The sequence below is a fragment of the Schistocerca piceifrons genome, chromosome 3 (assembly GCF_021461385.2).
Source record: "Schistocerca piceifrons isolate TAMUIC-IGC-003096 chromosome 3, iqSchPice1.1, whole genome shotgun sequence".
Lineage (NCBI taxonomy): Eukaryota > Metazoa > Arthropoda > Insecta > Orthoptera > Acrididae > Schistocerca > Schistocerca piceifrons.
Window position 1 is genome coordinate 115,139,659 of NC_060140.1, and position 23,269 is coordinate 115,162,927.

The 23,269-nt window shown below is 38.2% G+C and overlaps 1 protein-coding gene across 2 annotated transcripts in view; it reads right to left on the reverse strand.

The window, feature by feature from the left end:
* The window catches only part of LOC124789472 (uncharacterized protein C1orf109 homolog), a 59,026-nt gene that overhangs the window by 11,288 nt on the left and 24,469 nt on the right, over positions 1-23,269 (reverse strand). For both annotated transcript variants that reach the window (XM_047256839.1, XM_047256838.1), the window contains 2 exons: positions 11,269-11,433; positions 2,384-2,496 (listed from right to left, as the gene is read on the reverse strand). In XM_047256839.1, coding sequence (XP_047112795.1) covers positions 2,384-2,496; positions 11,269-11,433 — 278 coding nt within the window. The remainder of the gene's footprint in view (positions 1-2,383; positions 2,497-11,268; positions 11,434-23,269) is intronic.

A 23,269-nucleotide genomic window follows, 5' to 3' on the forward strand; every position in this document is an offset into this window, starting at 1 on the left:
ACAGAAGCACATCCAAAGAAGACTTTCTTCAATGGCCTTAAGTAGCACGCAAAGTTTTGAAGATTTTACAATTTGTGAACAACATAAAAATTTGATTAAAGAAAAACAAAAACTCTGTGCAAGCCATATAGTATATGCGAGCTAAGCAGCGGACGCTAAGCTAGTTATTCTATAGAGTGTTGGAAGAAATGTGACTTATCCAACATGCACTTAACACCCACATCACACAAGGCGTGAAAAAAAATATGAAGGTTCCAAAGATGGCCCTCTGAGATGGGACTGGGGACAACAATGTTGTCAAGGTAATTGATACAATAACGAACTCGTTGAGACAGCTGCTTCAAACTATGTTGACAAATGGCTGACATGCTTGCAATGGTGAAAACCAATCAGTTGTACCTGTAGAGGTCTTACAACATACTGATAGCAAGAAGTTGATGTGACTCTTCATCAAGTGGCAGCTGTAAATATACTTGTAGGAAATCTGGTGCTGAAAAATATTGTCTGCCCAAAGTTTTCTCATAAGTTCACCAATGTGAGCAATGGGGTACATATCATTACCTGACTCTCAATTAATTGTCACTTTAAAGTTACCACAAGACTAATGATGCAGCCCATCGACTGGACAAAATGGGTTCCATGATACCTAAAGCTGTCAATCTGTCTAACTCTTCCTTCACTTGAGTGTGAAAGTGCATGTGGAACAGATCTGGCAAGGAAAGAACAAGGTCACAAGCAGTTTTTAGAGTGATGTGGGCTATGTGATCACTAGCCTTGCCAAGTTCTGGAGAAGAAAAGGAAGACTATTCCTTGCACAAATCCTCCAACTCTTGACAGGGCACAAGATCTGACACTAAATGAATGGAATCATAGACCATAAAACTAAAAACCTTTAATGACTCCAAACCACACAAATTTTCTGTAAATGCAGTGTCCCCTACCAGAAATGTTACTGGTTGAACCGTCACCTTGTACATTGTTTCTGTAATAAACTGGCTGAGGTAAGAATCTGCTGTCTTTTGCCACTGTCAACCTGGTGTGAAGTAGCCAACAGTGGAGGGAAAACAAGTATTAGAATTCAGAACCAAGACCACTGTGTCTGTATCCACTTGGAGGCATACAATAATGAACTTAATGTCCACAGATCATTATGTGGGAGGCAAAGTGGAAGCTGAGCAAGCATTGCACACAGTTGCAATGTGACCTTTCTTATAACATAGATGGCACAAAGCTCAGTGTTGGGACAAGCTGGCCAGTCATATTGAACAAAACAAGTAGGGCAGTAGGGCAGGAACTTGCAGAAATTTTTCCACAATAGACATGTTTGTATGGAAAACAATGGCCTGACATGCTGCACTGCCACCACATCAACATCAAAAGTGTACTGGAACATGTACACCTGTTGCTGTCTGAGCTGACAGTGGCAATGTCAGCCCAAGAATGTTACTGATGGGCAGAGGCATCAAAAACTTCAAATGCTTCCACTATCTTGAGTAATTCCTCCAATGAACGATCCTGAAATTTGCCAACCCCCTTGGGGGAACTTCCCTACTGGGGGCTGCTGTGATAGTCTCTAAACATAGTGTCTGCGTAAGACTCCCGAGGTTTAGCAGTAACAAAATGACACTTGCAACTTAACCCATGCAGTTCTGCACCCCACATGCGACAGAATTGATGGGCTTGCTTTCTGGACTGATAAAAACTGCATTCTAGTGAAAATCACAGAAGTATGCTTGTCATAGCAGGAATTCAGCAAAGACGACATTTCGTCAAGCAACAGAGACACAGATTCCTGAAGGAAAACTAACTTCCCTAACTAGTGATGCATTTGTGGGGAGATTCATGACAAAAAGAGCTTTAGTGGAGTCAGTGTCTGTTACCTCTAAGGCTGTGACACCTTGCTGTAGGCGTTTTCACTTTAATGCTAAACCATAAACACATTCAATATATCGCCCTTGTACACAGCTTGGTAGGTACCAGTTTGAAACACAATGATCTGCACACGGAGTGAAGTTAACAAGAGCATAAACCATTATAGAACGTCACAGAAGCCACTCCACTCCACAGTTAAATAGAATGACATGTGATGTTTCCATATTGTGACACTGGATGGCAGCTGTACACCATTCTTGGTGCACCGCAGTCAGCACTGTCTGAAAGCGACGCCTCCTGGTGATCGAGCTTAGCCGACTTGGGCCAGTGCAGAATGATTGAATAAAATGTGATGGGTCGGCATCTCATGTCCTGCTGAACTTGGACGGACGGTCAGGAGCCAGTGTGACTGAGGTGATAACAGTGGGTTACCACAGTTAGTACCATAAATTAAGTTATGACATCATTACAGAAAAGATCATTAGCAGCTATGCAGGTATTTATAACTTACTCCCTATGTGTTCCTTTAGATTTGGGTCCTCCTTAGCAGCTTCTTTGAGCAATGACATGTAGTTTGGATCTTCATAGCTCAGCTGATTCAAAGGACTTGATAACTGCAAATATCTGATACCTAAAGTAAAGGAACTTAACTGCTACCGATCTGAATATTAAAAATTATGATGTCAGGAATTTAGTTAGGTCTTGTCTCCAGCAAGTAGCTTACAAAAGTTATATTAAAATCTGAAAATTACGAGTAGACAGAATACCAAACCAGTACTTATCTTCAAGAAACACAATTCCTAGCACTGCCCTCTCCTTTCCCAAGTTTCTCTGAGCAATCCCTTTTTCCTGCCTCAAAAAGAAACTTATAGCTCTTAAAGCTGCAAGTACTATTTCCTACTTTGAGTGTTTCAGTCTCAACAGTACTAGGAACAGCAACTTCTGAAGCTAAGAACTGGGCAACCAAAACTTGCCAACCTTGCTCACTAAGTCATTTTAACAATCTCTCAGCTGAATTTTCTCTTTGATTCAAATGAAAGTGTGTCACACTAATGTTCTGCACACAAAAAACAAGCACATGTTATAAACAGACAGAATCATATACATAAAGGAGTAGATGTATGAGCTCATCACACAATATGATTTTTATCTCATTGCTGAGCAGGGCTGCAAAAGCTAGACTTAAAACATCCTTTTTGTGTCTATGTGCAATGTGTGTGGAAGTCTTGTGGTTATTCTCATCCAAAGCAAACTGATGATTGCTGAAAATGCTACTGCATATTTCAAAAATAAAAAAATTATGATTAAAATTATTGGTGTGGTGGAGATGCTGCAGTAGGGTTTCCATCAATGTTTTGCCATTTGGGGCAACACATGGTTTCTTTTAACCTGTATATCCTTGATGTCCTAAAAGGAAAAAGCCAATGTAATGTCAGTTCACTTTAAATGAACAAAATGTGGCATTTTAATTAACAAATGGAGACAAACCATATATATCAGGTTATCCACAAATACCTCTGGAGTTTCGGAAAACAAATGCATGAAAACTAAAGGACATACAGAAAAATGACACATATCAGTATAAAGGACATCTCTCCCAGTTCTGATTCATATTGTGTTCCATGTCACAATTGCAGAGTTAAGCACTGGGACAAGGAGTATCAGAACATGTAGCCAAATCATCCACAACTACTTCAGTGATTGCCCTTTTTAGAAGTGTCCTTCCTCTTCAACCGAACAGCTTATTGTGATATTCATTGTGACAATAGATAAAACCTTAGAGAACTTAAAATTTGTCATCCTTCTTCACTAGTTCAGTGTCCCACTTCTTCCCACATCAATTCTTCCAGACGATTCTCTTAAATTTCTCTTAAACTCATCAGCATTACTAAATTGTAGTCCCAGTCTATATGTCCTCCTGGGTATGCTTTACAATCCAATATTTGATTTCAGAATCTCTGTCTGACCATGTTGGAATCTAGCTGCCATCTGCGGAAACATTATAATCACTGTAAAAACATAAGGCCTCTGTGCAGAAAAAGCAAATGGCATCCTTGGGGAACTTTACAATTGGTAAGTATACAACAAAATTAGACTGAACACCAAAGAAAAACCAGACAAGTGTGAGTAGTATGCCCTGAGAGTTCTATACAAACTTAATTATGTATACAGATAATAATAACAATTTCTCGTGGTTCGAGGATCTGGTGTAAGTCTTTCTATTGGACACCACTTCAGTAACTTCCCAGTTATCCAAGCAAGGAAATGGGATGCACAGTTTAAAGTGGAATCCGAATTGCATGTTGTTCCTGGCAACTTCTCAAATCTTCGAGAGGTCAGGCTAGCTTAAAATGATGCCTCAAAACTCCACAGTCCGACGGTTCTTCTGATTGCACTGACTTGGAAGCCTAATTCTTTACACTATCAAGGGACCATAGATATTTGACACACATTTCAACTTGATAGCTCTGCATGTTCCTGAGAAAAGTGGGTCTTAAAGAGAGAGACAGACAGACATACATACAGTCAACAAATGACAAAAAATATTTTTTTATGTGATATAATTACAAATTAACAACTTTCAGATTTTTTCCTTTGCTTGTACAGTGAAATCTTGCTTCTTGCCAAATTTTATGATTCTAAGTCAAGGGAAATACTCTATAGGTTCTGATGAGTGAGTTTGCAAGTATCAAAATTTGTGGCATAAACAGCCGTATCTTGAATGTATTGACTCAGAAGCTTAAATATTTTGCACTGCCAAGGGCCCATACTCCTGAGTACCTGACATAAATTTCAACTTTATCTCTACCCACTCCTGAGAAACTGAGGTCTTAACAGTCAGACAGACAACAAAGCGATCCTGTAACATTTCCAACTGAGGTAGGAGTCCTTAAAAAAAAAGTCATGAACTTCAGTTTGAAGAGGGAAAATGACACTTTGTGCTGCTTAGTGACACATTTTCTTTGTCACTTGCTGCTTTGTTATCCTTGGCTATGAGGCAGGTGGTACCCTCTGTGGCAAAACTGAGGAGAGTGCCACTGTACTGGGAAGGAAGAGGTGGGAATATAGTGTAGTGACACTAGAACATGCTGCTTGAGTTGGGACAGCACTACAAGCCATCCTGGAACCCATGTGAAGTATGGTGCACTCCAGATGTACTAGAACAATTTGTTATCAACAAAAACTTGGCACATCATTTTGATAGTAAATTAATTTCCAGGAGGAAACATGTTTAAGTAGAGATGCACTTCACTTCATTTACTGAATGCGGACAAGAAAAAATCCCTGGATTTTTCCTAGTTTTCCCAGTTAAAAATACACTTTTTTTGGGCGAAAATATGTTTTTTCCTGGGCCAAGATATGTTATACCCCATGTGGAAGCACATTTTCTCTATGTTAAATGACAATATACTTTCCCTTGGAGCAGTAAAACTTATCAATCCTTTGAATCGTGAAGGTTTTAAACACTAGAAATTACAGAAATAAAACCCAGCAAAAAACAATGCATTTTGGATAGATCTTTGATGTGTGGCACCATTTACAATGTATACTTTTGTATTACAAAAGTATAAACATGAATTCCATCACATACAGCGCAGTAGCTTCCAAAGCACTGTAACAGAGATTGTGATGCGCTTTTGTCAGTCAATTGTAGGTCATGCCATGTGATCTCACCAGCCAATGACAGCAGATATTAAGGGCATAGGACACATTGTTTAAAATAATAAACATACAGTGCAGCTACAAGAAAAGCTAAGCATTCACCAACAACATTGGTCATCAAAAATTTTTTGCCATTTTTTCCGAGGGTGTGGTTAGGCAGGATCCTAAGCGCACAGCTTAAATTGCGGCAGCTGAATATTTCTGACAAGCACATTATAAATTTCAGTGCTGTGCAGTGAACATTTTTATGGTTATCTGGATGAATACATGTTCTATCCAGCACTTTGATTTTCCATAGAAAAACCAATTTCGTGTGCAATTGCTCAGGAACGTAATTCACAATTTTTTAAGGATAATTTTACTTTTTGCCATTGTTACTCCATAATTTGTAATCTATGAAAGAACTACATTAAATATAAAAAACCAACCTTGAAATGTGGTCTTTTTTTTAGTGTGTGTTACCTTGTAAGATATATCAAACACAAGTGTTGCAGTAAACTTTTAAATAAGGGGTAAGTGGGTGGTCTTCTGCCCATGAAGTTTTCTATATGGCTGGTCCTCAGTTTAAGTTCTGAATGAGGCGCTAATGCTCTGTGATTTAAGAAATTCATTGCACATCCTCACAAGTAACATAATTCATCTAGCATAATAGGAAATTTACTTTGAAAGTAATGCTTCTCAAACCACCATTTGCAATATTTTCGTGTGTTAGAAACATAAAGAGTTGCGATGTCATGCTCATCAAAATGAGGCCCACATAAAGATGCATTGAAGGCAGTTTGTTGTTATGAAGTATTGCACAGCCTTTGACAAATTTTTCTGTCAGCAGATGCTTGTGTGCGCAATGTATTTTGATGTTGTAAATGAGGCTTTTTCTTTGCAACTAAAGCTTTATCTTCATGTTATTCTCTTCTTTATGTTTTACTACTGCAGTAGGATTCTGCAGTAGTGGTCTACAGTAAAATTCTTTGTTAGAGTATCAGTTCTTACCAGTCAAAACTATAAAAATTTAATTGAAAACTAAAACAATGAAAAATTCCTGGAAGTCTAAAAGTTCTGTTTTTTCCCTGGATGAAATAAATTTCAAGACTTTTCCTGGTTGTCCTGGACCATATACAACCTGTACATTCTATTTTGTTCACTACCCATATGGTTGCTATAATAAGACTATGAATCTGGTTGCCCCCTCTTCCCAGCACTTGAATTTGCAACTGAGCCATAGGTATGAATAAAAAAAGACATTACGCTATCTTGTAACTGGGCTCTGGTTAGTTATGTTTTGTGGCATGTAATTTGGTTTAAGAGTTATTAGTTGTGTTTAAGAACCACTCTACCTACATTTTCAGGTACTATCATTTGTTTTGACCTGTTGGGGGTTGTCTGGAGTTTGGTCACAGACTCACTGCATTTCTTTGTGAAAGTATTGGCTTAGAGCAAAGCTCATAGGTGGCACAATGCTGGATTAATTACATTTCCCACGAATGATCACATTTTGGTTTATATGTACTGGGCATCAGATGTATAGCACAATTGGTTGTCAGTGTGCATCACGTGTGAATGTACATTGGCCATATGTAAGTAGTAGTGTTATACTACGTATAGGTTCTGCCTGCTACTAACTGTGTTAGTTTTAGTAAAGGTATTTTAAATGATACACACAGGTATGACATGTTAACAGACTCCTCTGCAAGCTATCATGTTAAAGAAGAATTTTGTTGTTGTTACTCTTACTGCATATAAGATGTTGCTGCTTCAGAGTTTTTGAAATTTTAAATTGTGTTGGGCACTCTATGTTTTAAGAGTTATCATTTTGAACTTGATAACAAGCACGTATGTATTACCTTTGAAACCGGAATATTATTTTATTAAAAGTTAATGTGTCTTAAATCTGCCATTGAAATGGCAAGAATTTAACTGCCTCCCTTCACAGGATGTTATGCATAGGTATTGCAACCCTTCTATCTTGGCTTATTTCTAACAATTTCAGATGAGAAAAACTGTCCACCTATGTATTGCATTTAAACTGGTGGTGAAGATGCACCATACATAACTGATGATGAGCATTTATTAACTGGGAGTGAAATCAGCTGCTAACTGTATTAACGAAAGCTGTTGACCCAGGCTGTGTAATTTATCTATGAGTATCTTGCTGTAGCATTCTCAGAATTTGTAATATTCAGACGATAAATGCTAACAACTCATCCTCCACATTAATCAGTCAGTTCATCATTTCCACTACCAACAATTGTAACAACTGTTAAATGAAATGGAGGTGGTGCTCTGTAAACTTCACACCATACGCAAAATTTCTACGAATGAGTATTGAGTCCTAGTTGATGTGTGAACACATAAAGAGAGTTGCAAACAGAGTGTCATCAGTATGTTATGCTCCTGAAGTCCTGTCAATATGTAACAGCCAGTGCCTTTTAGTTACATACTATTCATATAGGCACTCATTTCTTAGCTATGGCATTCTTTTCTGGGAAACAAATCCACAAAATAGGAACAAATTTTCAAAACTACAGATGAAGGGCTTGAAATAACCAAAAATAGGAATCAGGCTCATTCTTAAGATTTGTTGCACGCGCTGGAGATTTTAACTACACCAATCAAGTGTATTTATGCTGTCACCAGACATCACCTGTCTGCAGCAATTTGAAAGCCTGCTCAAGTAGAGCTGCAGTAGCATATTCACAGGAAGCAGGTGGTAGTACCATGAGGTACACACATGCAATCACTCTGCATGAACTCCATTACATTAATTTGCACTGTTGTCAAATGATTATGTGACTGATTGACACACCTGATTTTGAGCACAAGTTGAACTGCCGATTTACATAATGGTACTCAGTGCATCAATTTGTGTTTGTTTTTCTGATATGTATGCATCTGGGTAATATACTCTGTGACATATGTCAAGTATTGTGGTAATTCTAATTGATTGGCAGTGTGTAATTCAGCAGGACCATGGGATCCCTCAACTAAAGCTAAACTTCTTGTTTATAGCATACTTTGTCTAGTATAATTTTATTTGGGTCTCTGCTTTTATTTACAATGAATGTAACACTGTACATTTATTCTCTGCCTGTAACAATATTTATTATCATTGTGTGGATTGGACATTTTGCGTAGTGTAATCTTATTTGGCTCTCATCTTTGACTCACATTGAGTTTAAGACTGTAAGTCCATTCTATTTTTAATATTTTTGATTGTTATTGCTTTTATTCTTTGGGGTTTGCACATTCACTGTGGGCTTAAACTATCTGCTAGTGTCTCTTGCATTTGGTTTCTCTTGAGGAAGTGTTGCCTTGGTAATAATTATTTCCCATAGGTAACTGATTTTAAAGCAAAGATGTTTTCAGTAAGTGTATGTAAACTGCTATTTTATTAGGTTGTGAAATAAAATGTATGATTACTCACAAAGCAACCCACTCCTACCACTTCCATAATAATATTTACAAAACAGTTACGCACACAGAAACACTTTGATAATTACCGTTCAACCAGCTCTGCCCGTGACCATGGAAGAAAATATAGAATGAATTTACGTTCAACATGAAATACTAAACATAAAACTTGTAACAGCATTTTCTACCAGGGAATAAAATTATAGAATGAACTGTCCAAGAAAATGAAAGAGGATACTAAACTTATTACCTTATATAAGGTGAAGGATTACTTAGATACCACAGAGTTGGGGTTTGGTAAAAACTGTAACACAAGCAGTTAATAATAAAAGACCTCTGTCATTTCAGGCCGCACATTTGCATAACAATGTCATTTTTTTCTGCAAAAACTTACTCCAAGGCTGCTGCTATGAGTAACACTAACAAATTATCAGCTTTCTGTGCTCAATGTCTCACTCATTGTGGAGAGACGGTGACTCAATTTTCAAGACAAACAAGTCAGAAGTGTGGTATACAAAATGGAAACCAAAGTTAATTGTCATGGTCTTGATGTCAGCTGATAATGTGTGTAATGTGTGCAGTGAGTGGTGAGAAATGATTAAACAGTGTAGCACTGTTTCTTTACATTATGAAATATCTTCTTCACAAGACTGTACAAGTATAAACAAAACAATATTGTACATTCATTTACTACTACTACTACTACTACTACTACTACTACTACTACTACTAATAATAATAATAATAATAATAAGTTGATGACTGAAAGAGGATCCTGCAATTATACCTCAAATATAGTTCTGAAAATTAATTTTAACACGAACTCTACGTTATACACTGGATCTGTGCTGGTCTTAGTAGAATTTACGTCACAGCAGCCACTGTGCCTGATAATTTCTGTTATATAGATAAAGCCCTATGTTTTTGTGGGACTTGGTACAACTCGAGTCTCCACACATCATGTGGGCTGCTAGGTGTTCAGTTACATGGTCCGAAGCACAGTATACATTAATTATTGAATACCCCACAAGACTTGAAGGACAGTGCTCAATACATGTGTTTGACATATCAGGCAACAATAATTGTTCTTACTGTTACATGAAAATATGACAACAGTAACCTCTGATGTGTTTGACACTTCAACTGTTTACTTAGAAGTTTGCTGTGGGACATTTGGTTAGCAATGTCATTTATAGCTGCCCAGGAATCAGAGTTTCTTAGTGCAGGCCGAAGATTCACTCTACAATGATGATCCCCCTGTATCTCTGTTTGGATAACATTATAATACAACATGATTAGGTGTACCAATCTCTCCAGTTCCATTCTTCTGACTTATTTTTGCTGATTCTATGCACAGATGTACAGGGCATGATCCTTGTCTCATTATAAAACAGATCATGCCTCTACTTGGGTTCGTATACTGCAGCTTCTTCCTTTCTTGTATGCCAGGGAACAACTGCTAAACCTGATGGTCCCAGTCCCTCTGTTCTGTACTGGTTCTCCTGAACTTAAGTGAACTTTATTAATGATTTGTTTCCCCAGTGATCTGCCACATCATCTTTCTGCAAGCAATAGCATGCAGCCCCGTACCTGAGCATTATCTCATCTGGATGTTTTCAGAATTATTAACAAAATTTCTGCTGATGTTGTACCAAATGCTCCAGTAAATCTTAAAAGAACATACTGCTGGATGCATCTTACGTGTGCTCTCACATATTGGTAGTGCAGCTACTGGGCCCACATACTTGCTGCAAATCCAACAATGGTAATTAAGATGGCACTATGATACAGTCTCACTGCTGACAATGATAATAATAAGTCACTGTTCCAACTAGGTCATGTTGTGCATGATCTTGCAAGCTCTCGCAGGGACTTGACTGAGATGAAGTGATAAGTTTCTTTTTTATTTGTCTTTGTACAATATCAAATTATATACAATATTGTACATTATGGATAAATCAAACGAGGTTGCACTATTGCTGCTAAAAGACTGGCCTTGTATTTGGAAGGATGGGGACTCTATTACCCATCCACTTATCGTCGTTTAGATTCTTCATAATTTTACTAAATTACCTTAAAGCAAATGCCAGGGTGGTTCTTGAAACAAGACCACTGCTATTACCTGTCCCATCCTTGTCGAAACAGACATATAATAATGTAAATGCCTGTACATATAAATTATGTTTTTTGTTCTTAAGCTGTAATACCATGACACATTCAACACCTTTGTAAAAAAGATTCACAGATGAATATTACTACTATTACTACTACTACTACTACTACTACTACTACTACAGTGGAAACAAATACAATACCAAAGGATACAGGGTATGATAGTATCGAGACACATCTTCTACCCACTCTACGAGCAAGGCAGCAGATGGCACTGTTGGAGAGCCCTGTAAGGGCACGGTTTCAACTTCATCACATGCACGACGCACTGTATCACACTTGTCTTGAAGCTCTTGGTTTAGAGAACTACAGTCTTTCCTATAAGAAGGATAATTTTCACATAGATCCGTATAAAGTGGTTCAATAATAAATGTATTTACCATTAACTACAAAACAACAAAAGAATTCTCTTCAGTAAATAGGTATATGGTTACAAGTTTTTACGCACCAGATAGAAGAGTCACTGAACAGCAATCGGAAACAAAGCAAATGATGGAGATTGGCAGTTTCCAACAGTCAGTCAGTCTCTCTCTCTCTCTCTCTCTCTCTCTCTCTCTCTCTCTCTCTCTCTCTCTCTCTCTCTTATATATATATATATATATATATATCTTTAACACACACACACACACACACCAATTAGCAATACAGTGAGCAGCGATAAATACATTATATCCCTGAACTACCACTTTGCCTGGCACTGACAAGCATACTGGAAGACAAACTTTTGAGGATTCTGACTACTTTTTAACAAAATATGTGCTAATGGCACATAATAATGGATTCATTACATCTATGTTACCATACTGATGGAGAATCCATTTTACCAAAACTATTCTCAGCAGCCACAGCGATAGTTTTCAGATCTCTAAATTAAGAAAAAGAATAATATCTTGCCAAAGTCTTTCACCAGTGACCAAATCAATATTAGTCCGGTTATGATCCTGTAAACTTGAAAATGGGTTCACAAGATAAATACATTTTGGAGAATATTCACACTGTTAAATATGAAATTGCTCTACCAAGCACTGAAAGAAGACCCATCAACATAAGAAGAAATATTTGTTATTGAGATGTACCTCAATCACTTTTGCTTTTCTAAGGATCTCATATTCTTTGCTCTAGAGCAGATGAATACAAACAACTAGTTGGAGAACCTAATAAAGCAAGTTTCAAAATGCACCTGAAAATGATTGTTAACTACTACAATTACATATAGCTGCTGCAGACTATGGCCACTGCTACGAACTTGTTAGTAAAGTAAGTTTCAAAGTACTCCTGAAAATCAGTTACAATAAAAATCATCTCCACCACCATCAGCAGCAGCAGCCATTTGACACCCACTGTATAGTCATGAGTTGAGTTATATGAATCCATGGAGCTCCTGCACGTTTTCTAATGACATCTACCCACCTTCCATTAGTTAATTGTAGATGTCTTTTCTTAACTGCTGGAACTTCCTTTTTTCCAGCTGTCACCCATTTACCTGGCTATATATCCTGCCCACGTCTGTTTCGCTTGAGTTGCAGATGGAAACAAGTCTCTGAACCCAGCATGCTCTCTGATATACTTGTTTGTTTTCACAATTACTTCACCTTTGACAGCATCAACTACAAAAAAAATTGTGGTACAGCAATGGGCACCTGCATGGCGCCAACCTATTCACTGGCCACCCAGAGGCATTCTTCCTGTACCTCTCCAAATGTACCAAGGATCTCACTGAGGCCTTCACAGACCGGAATTACTCACCCAACCTTGTACAGAAACAGATCTCTAGTGCCTTATCTTTCCAGTCACCTACCATCTCCCACTCATGCCCTGAAATGAGGAACATCCCAACCACTATACTTCCCACCCCTCTCTTAGTGATAGTCCACTGCCCATAATATCCTCTTCCATCTCTGCTCCACCCTTGCTCCTAGTCCCTTGTCTTATGGCTCATATCTCTGCAATACACCTGGTTGGAAGACACATCCCTTACATCCTTCCATCACCACCTACTCCAGTCCATCCACAGGCATCACCTATCCCATTAAAGTCAGAGCTACCTGTGAAAGCATTCATGTGATCTACAAACTAAGCTGCAACCACTGTGCTGCCTTCTACATGGGCCTGACAACCAACAAGCCACCTATCCACAGGAGTCGCCACTAACAAACTGTGGCCAAGAGACAGCTGGACTACCCAATTGCTGAAGCCTCTGGCCTTTGGCTCAGTTGCTGCCCAACACACCATCCATTGTAGCCTGGGCCATTTGGATCCTTCCTACCAACACCAGCTTTTCTGAATTGTGTAGGTGGGAACTCTCCCTTCATTAAAGCCCCCACCCCCTTTCGTCAACCTTCACTAGTCCCTGCCCTTCACTTATCTATCCCCTTCCATGCTTCCACTCAAGTACCACACAGTCTTCTATTCCACCAATGCACTCACTAGTCTTTTTCCCCTCCACTACTACTCTCCTTTTCTTCTGCTCCCCTTCCACCCCATCCCCAACTCAAACCTCCTGACAGTACCTACTGTGGCAGCCCTAACCTGTCCCAACCATGTCCTTGCATGCTCCCACAAGTATCAGTACACCTTCTCCCACTCCCCACTCCTACCCTGCTATCCCTCCCCCTCCCCATCCCAGCCTTCTCCTCACCACCACCACCACCACCACCACCACCACCACCCACAGTTTCTTTTTCCCATGAGGCGCAGTTGCTGGACACAGTCTGACCTCAGCAGTCAGAGACAGTGGTCGTGTATATGTGTGTGTGTGTGTGTGTGTGTGTGTGTGTGTGTGTGTGTGTGTGTGTGTGTGTGTGTTTGTGTGTTTTCTAGTTGAGAAGAAGGCCTTTGGGCCGAAAGCTCAAATGCATAACAATCATTTAATTGCAGCAAACTATCCTTTTCATAATATTGTTGTTGTTTGTTTCCTCAGATCTCTCTGTTGCAATCAGTAGTTTTGAAACAGGTTCCACATTAGAAGTCTTTGCATCACCACCATAACTGAAACTGATAATATTCATTTATTGTAAACTTTTCATTCTAGAAACATAGGAGGTCCATTTTTAAAATCCCTGTTTAGTTTATCAAAGCCACTCCAGGTCAATTTTACTCTTGTATTTGTTGTAGGAATGTTCTAGTACAATGTAAATCATCCTTCTTTTTGTGTGTCCCTTTCAACGACTCAACACTTCTGCTTTTTGGTGAGTGATTCACTCTTCTATTTATTTGTTTTGCTGCCCTATCCAGTCATTATCTTAAACTGCCCAAACAACAAAAACTCTTCAACTAGTTTAATGCCTTCATTATTAATTTATACTATTTTCAACACTCATCTGTACTGCCACATATCAAATGCTTCAAATCTCTTCTGTTCTGGTTTCCCCACAATCCATGTTTCACTACCACACAATGCTGTCCTCCAAGCACACATTCTTAGAAATTTCTTCCGCAAATTAAAACCTATGTTTCATACTGATAGACTTCTCTTAGCTAGGAATGCCCTTTTTGTCAGTGCTAGTCTGCTTTTAATGTCCTCTTTGCTCCATCCATCATGGGTTATTTTGCTGCCTAGGTAGCAGAATTCATTAACTTCATCTACTTTGTGATCACCAGTCCTGATGTTAAGGTTTCTCACTGTTCTCATTTCTGTTACTTCTCACTACTTCCATCTTTCTTCGATTTATTCTCAATCCTTACTCTACACTCATTAGACTATTTATTCCATTCAGCATATCCTGTAATTCTTCTTCACTTTCACTGAGGATAGCAATGCATTCAGCAAATCTTATCATTTATCTTATTTCGTCTTGACTTTTAAGTCCACTCTTGAACCTTTCTGTTATTTCCTCATTGCTTCTTCAATGTATAGATTTAACAGTAGGGATGACAGACCTTCTTAATTTGAGTACTTCATTCTTGGTCTTCCACTATTATTATTCTCTCTTGGTTCTTGTACATGTTGTATATTAGCCGCCTCTCCCTATAGCTTATGCCTATTTTCCTCAGAATTTCAAACATCTTGCACCATTTGACATTGTCAAATGCTTTTTCGAGGTCAATAAATCGTATGAACATGTCTTAATTTTACTTTAGTCTTGCTTCCATTATCAACCGATATGTCAGAACTGCCTCTGTGGTGCCATTTACTTTCCTAAAGCCAACCACATCATCATCTAACACATCCTCTATTTTCTTCTCCATTCTTCTGTATATTATTCTTGTCAGCAACTTGGATGCATGACCTGTTAAGCCATTTGTACGACAATTCTTGCCCTTGTCAGCTCTTGAAACCTTCTAAATTGTGTGGATGATATTTCTATGAAAGTCAGATGATATATCTCTAGGCTCGTGCATTCCACACACCAACATGAATAGTCATTTTGATGCCACTTCCCTAACGATTTTAGAAATTATGATGGAATGTTATCAGTCCCTTCTGCCTTATTTGATCTTAAGCCTTCCAAAGCTCTTTTAAATTCTGATTCTAATGCTGGATCCCCTATCTCTTCTATATTGATTTCTGTTTCTTTTTCCATCACATCAGACAAGTCTTCTCCCTCATAGAAGGTTTGAATGTACTCTTTCCATATATCTGTTTTTCCTTTGTATTTAACAGTGGAATTCCCATTGCACTCTTAATGTTACCACCCTTGCTTTTAATTTCACCAAAGGTGGTTCGACTTTTCTATATGCTGAATCAGTCCTTCCGAAAATCATTTCTTTTTATTTCTTCACATTTTTCATGCAGCCATTTTGCCTTGGCTTCCTCGCACTTCCTATTTGTTTCATTCCCAAGTCACTTATATTTATGGATTCCTGAGTATTCTGGGACATTTTTGTACTTCCTTCTATCATCAATCAGCTGAAGTATTTCTTCTGTTACACATTGTTTCTTTACAGTTACCTTCTTTGTACCTATGCCTTCATTTCCAATTTCTGTGATGGCCCTTTTTAAAGATGTCCATTCCTCTTCAACTGAGCTGCCTATTGAGCTATTGCTTATTGCAGTATCTAGAGCCTCAGAGAACTTCAATGTATCTCTTCATTCCTTAGTACTTACATATCCGGCTTATTTGTGTGTAGATTCTTCCTGATTATCCCTTAAACATCAGCCAACTCTTCCATCACTGCTAAATTGTGATCTGAGTCTGCATCTGCTCCTTGGTTTGCCTTACAACCCAGTATCTGATTTGGGAATCTCTACCTGACCATGATGTAATCTAAATGAAATCTTCCCATATCTCCCAGCCCTTTGCAAGTATACCTCCTCCTCCTGTGATTCTTGAACAGCGTATTCACTATTACTGACTGAAATTTACTGCAAAACTCAATCAGTCTTTCTCCTCTCTTATTCCTAGGAACCAAGCCCATATTCTTCCGTAACTCTTTCTTCTACTCCTTCCCCTACAAATGCATTCCAATCCCCCATAACTATAAGATTTTCATCTCCCTTTACATACTTCATTAACCATTCAATAACCTCATATACTTTCTCTATGTCTTCATCTTCAGCTTGTGATGTCAGCATGTATACCTGCACTATCACTGTTAGTGTTGATTTTCTCTCAATTCTGATGAGAATAACCCTATTACTGAACTGTTCACAGTAACACACTCTCTGCCCTACCGTCCTATTCAAATCAAATTCTATTCCTGTTATACCATTTTCTGCTGCTGTTGACATTACGCTATACTAATCTGATGAAGGATCCTTGTCTTATTTCTAATTCACTTTACTGACCCCCATTAAATCTAGATTGAGCCTTTGCATTTCCATTCTCAGGTTTTCTCGCTTACCTATCAGGTTCAAACTACTGACATTGCACATGTCGATTCGTAGAATGTTAAGGTCGGTTATTCAATCTTTTTCTTATGGTCACCTCCCCCTTGCTATTACCCTCCCAGAGATCCAAATTGGGGACTATACCAGAATCTTTTGCCAATGGAAACAGCACCATGACAGTTTCTCAATTACGGGCCACATATCCCATGAATACACGCTGTGTATCTTTAATGCAGTAGTTTCCACTGCCTTCTGCATCCTCATGTCATTAATCATTGCTGATTCTTCCACCTTTAGGGGCAGTTTTTCCACCTCATGGGCAATAGAGTGCCCTGAACCTCTATCCACTCCTTTGCCCTCTTTGACAAGGCCGTTGGCAGAATGAGGGTGACTTCTTACACTGGAAGGCTTCAGCAATTTTATTCAAAATTTAAATGGTGGTGGAGTTCAAAACTAGGACCAAGGAAGTTTTGATTAGTAATCAAAGACACTACCCCTAGACTACATGTGCTGGTTGAGTACAGAGTTATAAACACAACATCAAATAGAAGTAATCCATGAGTAGGTCTAATAATGAATAAGAAAATAGGAAATCAGGTAAGCTACTATGAGCAGCATGGTACAGAATGTATTATCATAGCCAAAATAGACAAAAAGTCAGCACCCACCACAAAATACCAAGTAGCTCTGCAGATGATGAAGAGACTGAGGAAATGTATGACGAGATGAAAGAAATTATTCACATAGTTAAAGAAGATGAAAAGTTAACTGTGATGGGTGACTGGAATTCAACAGTAGCAAGAGGAAGAGAAGGAAAAACAGTAGATTAATATGGACTGGAGGAAAGAAATGAAATAGGAAGCCGCCTGGTAACACTTTGATAGAGCTTAATTTAATCATCTGTAACAATTAGTTTAAGAACTGTGAAAGAAGATTCTATACATGGAGAGACTTGGAGACACCGGAAGCTTTCTGACTGATTATATAACGGTAACTCAGAGATTTTGGAACTAGATTTTAAACTTTAAGACATTTTCAGGGGCAGATGTGGACTATGACCATAACACAAGGTGATTCACAAAGATACGCAAATATTTTAATATGTTATTCTACAAGCAAAACTAAAGAAAAAAGTTCATACAAATATAGGTCCGCAAATGTTTAGTTACGGAGTTACAGCTGGTAAGATTTTGCCTGAAATTTAGCAACTTCGCTAATATGAATCCATCACAAAACTTTATGAGGTTAAAGTACAATTTCCATTTATTTTGTTGTTATTGGTCTGGTGAATCTAATAAAACATGTCCCAGACATGTATCTGCAGTAGTTTTCCAGAACATTCAGCGAAGCAAAGATTATTATACAGGAAAATTTGTTTATTTTCCATTAAGAATGCAGAAACATTTATTTCATTGTTGGCAACTGTTAGTGAGTTGTTTCAGTCGTTTCCTAGCCTTGAAACGAGTTAGTTTTCTGTATTGTTCAGTGACAGCATAATAACAGTAGTGTATTTAAATGAAACCATATAGTAACTGTTGTAATGTTGTAGTTTGTTGATTATTTATGAAATAGGGATGCCTTTCAAATTTATGACAGAGGAATATGCCAATATGGTGTTTATTTATGGAAAATGTGATGGTAATGCTATGGTTGCAGTTAACGAATACTGCGAAGGTTATCTAACTCGGGTGATTCCGAATGCACAAACCATTAGCGGAGTATTTCAAATGTTATAGGAGACAGGTTCTCTACCTAGCATTCATAATCAGTACGAGCACTCAATACATGGAGGTGATGATGAGGATATTGTGGATGCTGTTCATCATTGCCAGAGTACCAGTACATGACATATCTCTCAACAACTAGGCATTTCACAATCTAAGGTATGGTGTAGACCGAAGTACAATAATCTGTATCCTTACCATAAACAGAAAGGGCATCATTTACTTCCAGGAGATCCTGCCCTTCACTTGGAGTTGTGCAACTGGTAAAATACTAATCAGTAGTTACACAAATACATTTTATTTACTGATGAGGCACAGTTTACCCGAGATGGTATGAACAATTTACATAATGAGCATGTGTGGCCTGAAGCAAAACCACATGCAATACAAGCAGCGATTTAGCATAAATGCATGGCATGGTATAATCAACACACACTTTACTGGACCATTCATTTTCCCAGGATGTCTAACTGGCGAGAAATACTTACAATATCTTCAAGAAGAAATGCCCAGCTTACTCAAAGACGTTTCACTTGCAACGTGTTTGCAAATGTATTTTCAACATGACAGCGCGCCTCCACATTTCACCAATGTCGTTACTACAGATTTAAATGAACATTTTCCCCAGAAATGGACTGGTCACGGTGCTACACATCTGTGGCCACCAAGATTGCCCAATTTAATACCAATGGATTTTTGTGTATGGGGATGGAGGAAAAACATAGTTTATGAGGACAAAGTCAATAGACATGAAGATTACTTGCTCGCATTATGAATGCAATAGACGAAATTAAGAACAACCCTGTGAAACTGAAACAAGCAACAAAATCTGTTCATACATGTGCAGCTAAATGCATTGAACTAGGTGGAGACATTTTTGAACAGTTACTGTGAATGTATTGTGAAATTGTGTGTACACTGTACAATTTCCTTAACACTGAGCTTTGTTTTTTCCAGTTTAACATAAATTCATGTGTGCTATGATATCAATAAAAGCAGATTATCTGACACATTCATACAGTTTCAGTTAACATTATTACCAACATTTTTCCAAAATTAAATTGTCTACAACTTCTGTTGAAAACTTTGTGAAATTGTCTGGAATTTAAAAAACAATTTGGGCCAAGTAGTTAATAAATTAAAAATTTCTTGAAATTACGTCTTTGCTTCTCTGGATGTTCTGGAAAACGACTGCAGATACATGTCTGGGACATGCTTTACGAGATTCACCAGATCAATAACAACAAAATAAATGGAAATCGTGTTTTACTCTGACCTCGTACAGTTTTGCGATGCTTTCATATTAGCGAAGTTGCTAAATTTCAGGCAAAATCTTTTATTAGCCTTAACTCCTTAACTAATGGAGAAGGCAACGGGAAACCACTCCATTAAAGACCCGGGCGGGTATCCCAAGTATCAACAGCTTATGATGGAAAGCTCTTTGGTTAAATTCTCCGGAGGTAAAATAGTCCCCCATTCGGATCTCCGGGCGAGGACAACTAAAGAGATACCAAAATCCAAAAGCATTAATGTAAGACGGATAGCAACATGGAACGTCAACTCTCTTCTTAAATGTGGTAAACTGGAAAACTTGAAAATGGAAATGAAACGAATGGATATTGATGATGTACTGGGAGTCTCAGAAATGAGATGGCCAAACGCTGGCGACTTTTGGTCAGGGGATTACAGAATCATACACACTGGAACAGCACAAGACAGTCCCAGGATTGCAGGAGTGGGAATTATCCTCAATAAAGAGATGGGGTTAAGAGTAAAAGGATTCGTTCAACATAGTGAGAGGATAATTTATGTCCGATTGGAAACTAAACCAAGAGACACAATCATAATCCAAGTATACATGCCAACTACGAGGCACGAGGATGATGAAATCGACATGATGTATGACCACCTTGAAGAAGTAATTGGCAGAATTAAAGGAGCTGAAAACCTTGTCATCATCATGGGAGATATGAATGCCGTTGTTGGGGAAGGTAAAGAAGAGGATGTGGCAGGGAATTTTGGATTAGGATTACGAAATGAAAGAGGGGATAAACTTGTAGAATTCCGCCAAAGAAATAAACTTTGCATTACAAATACCTTCTTTAATCATCATCCAAGCAGAAGATATACTTGGAAAATGCCTGGTGACATTAACAGATACCAAATTGACTTCATATTAGTGAAGCAAAGATTTAAAAACCAAGTTAAGGACAGCAAATCATATCCAGGCTGTGATGTGGAAAGTGACCACATACTCGTTATGATGACGACTGAACTAAAATTCAAGAACATTAAAAGAAGAAGTACATGTAAATGGGATTTTACAAACCTGAAAAACGAAAATACACTGAAGCACTATCAACTAGAAACAGACAAGAAAACAAATACACAGGGCTGCAATGACATCCAAAGCAGCTGGGAAAAAAATAAAAACTGGTATTTTAGAAGCAGCAGAAGAAGTAATAGGAAAAGAAAGGACAGAGAAAAGGAAGGAATGTGTCACTAATGACCTACTAAATATGATGGAAGAAAGAAGGAAATTAAAAAATTCTGTGAAGAAGGAAGACCAAGAGAAATACAAGAGTCTGAAAAACAGAATCAACAAAGAGGCAAAACAACTAAGAGAAAAATACCTTGATGATCTCTGTATTTCAGTTGAGGACAACATGAGTAAGGGAAATATCGACAAGGCCTATAAATGTGTGAGACATTGCTTTGGAGACAGAAGAAACAAATGTAGGGCTGTGATGGATGAAAATGGCAATATGTTGGATGACGATGATGAAGTTGGAAGAAGATGGAAACAATATATAGGAAAACTGTACAGCGGACCAGACCTGTCTGAAAACATCATGGAAGAAGAAACAGAAGTAGATGCACACAACATAGGTGAACCTATATTAAAGGTAGAGTTTGAACTAGCTCTGAAAAAATTGAAAAACAACAAATCGCCTGGTATAGACAATATCCCAGCCGAACTTCTGAAATCTGGAGGAGCAAAACTGAATCAGGAGTTGTATAATCTTGCTTTCAACATGTAGGAGCAGGGTAAAATTCCTACAGACTTTGAGAAAAACATTATGGTCCCCATTCCAAAGATGGCAAATGCTACAAGTTGTGAAAATTATAGGACACTCAGCATAGTTACTCACGCCTCTAAAATATTAATTTCAATTATCCTAAAACGCATAGAACAAAAAGTCGAAACTACACTCTCCGAAGACCAGTTTGGATTCCGGAAAGATAGAGGAATCAGAGAAGCAATATTTGCTCTAAAACTAATAATAGAGAAACGACTAGATAAGAACCTGAAAACATACATAGCTTTCGTAGATGTAGAGAAGGCCTTTGATAATGTTAAATGGGATAAGATGTTTGAGGTACTCAAAAAAGTAGGAATAGACCATAAAGATAGAAAAATGATATGGAATCTGTACAAAAACGAGACAGCAGTTATCCGTGGACGGACAAAACAAGAAGAGGTGCAGATACGGAAAGGTGTCCGGCAAGGTTGCGCACTATCCCCTGTTATCTTTAACGTATACATTGAAGAGGTGCTGAAAAAAGTAAGGGAAAATTCACAGACAGGTGTAGTAATTCATGGCCAACGAATAGATATGATAAGATATGCCGATGATATAGCTGTCCTGGCTGAAAGTGAAGAAGATCTTGTAGTCCTACTGAATAGAATGGATAAAGTCATGGGTGAAGAATATAATATGAGAATTAATAAAGCAAAAACAAAAGTAATGGCATGCGACAAAGAAGATCAAGTGAAAGTCCAAGTTCATATAGGCAATGAACTGCTTGAACAAGTTGATAAATTTACTTATCTGGGCAGTAATATTACCAGGGATGGAAGGAGCAAGGCAGAAGTGAGAAGTAGAATAGCTCAAGCAAAGGCTGCTTGAAACCAGGAAAAGATTTTTGAAATCATATGTGTGGAGTGTGGCATGCTATGGGTGTGAAACATGGACTCTCGAGACAGAGGAACAGCAGAAGCTAAATTCTTTTTAAATGTGGCGCTATAGACGCATGCTCAAAATAAAATGGATCGACAAGGTCACAAACGAAGTGGTTCTGGAAAGAGCAGGTGAGAAGAGAAGCTTCTGGAGTTTCATTGTTAAAAGAAGAGTGCAATTTACAGGCCATCTATTAAGACATAAAGGACTCCTGAACATAATCATAGAGGGATATGTCGCGGGAAAAAGACCAAGAGGAAGACCACGACTGAGGTACATGGATCAAATCGTGAAAGATGTGGGATGTAACACCTATAAAGAAATCAAGAGAAAAGCTGAAAGACGCACAGAATGGAGACAAGCTGCCATTGTAGCTGTTGCAAACCAATCCTTGGATTGACCACTACAGAAGAAGAACTCCTTAACTAAACATTTGTGGACCTATGTTTATATGAACTTTTTTCTTTAGTTTTACTTGTAGAGTAACATATCAAAATATTTGCATATCTTCATGAATCACCCTGTATATTGGTTATAAACTGTAGGCCTTTCAGACACAGCATGCACAGTTGTGTGGGTGCAGTTTATTTGCGTTGCAGCATCATGTTATTGTGCTACATAGTTGTGTGCTGCGTGAAGTGACTGTACAGGAAACGCTGTCTTGTATACAACCTGCAGCGTATCTATATCTCGCTGCA